Source organism: Penaeus monodon, chromosome 19 (genome assembly GCF_015228065.2).
Source record: "Penaeus monodon isolate SGIC_2016 chromosome 19, NSTDA_Pmon_1, whole genome shotgun sequence".
Classification (NCBI taxonomy): Eukaryota; Metazoa; Arthropoda; class Malacostraca; order Decapoda; family Penaeidae; genus Penaeus; species Penaeus monodon.
Window position 1 is genome coordinate 1,690,698 of NC_051404.1, and position 477 is coordinate 1,691,174.

Consider the following 477-nt stretch of genomic DNA (forward strand, 5'->3'; position numbering starts at 1 on the left):
CAGGGTGCAACCGGTCACAACCCAGACTGTCCTGTGTGCCAGCGTTCTCTGAATGCGTTGGCAGCTCCTCTTCCTTACGCCCACTGCTCACAGTCTCGGCTCGTGTGTCACATAAGCGGGGACCAGCTCAATGAAAACAACCTGCCGCTTATGTTGCCAAATGGATATGTTTATGGGCAGAAGGTGAGACATAAGGGAGACCTCTTGAATTTTTAGCAAAGTCTTTTTAGATATTTTTAGGGCTAGTTTACTGGCATTGCTTTTCAGGCTAAACAGGTTTTGTATTTTGTCAGATGTTATTTGAGTAAAAAGATAATATTTTAAAATTCTTTTCATATATATGGATGTCATCCTGAGAATATATGAAACAGTTTTTATATATCTGGCTCTGGTCATCTGAAGGACAAGAGTGAAAGGTTTGATGTGATCTGTTTGTGTCTTATTTATTTATGATTTGTAATTAACCTGTTGGATCTG

General features: G+C 39.8%; 1 protein-coding gene across 1 annotated transcript in view; it reads left to right on the top strand.

Moving 5' to 3' along the window:
* The window catches only part of LOC119584944 (E3 ubiquitin-protein transferase MAEA-like), a gene marked incomplete in the record, with an annotated part of 16,844 nt that overhangs the window by 14,603 nt on the left and 1,764 nt on the right, over nucleotides 1-477 (top strand). The window contains 1 exon segment of the mRNA XM_037933542.1: nucleotides 4-183. Coding sequence (XP_037789470.1) covers nucleotides 4-183 — 180 coding nt within the window.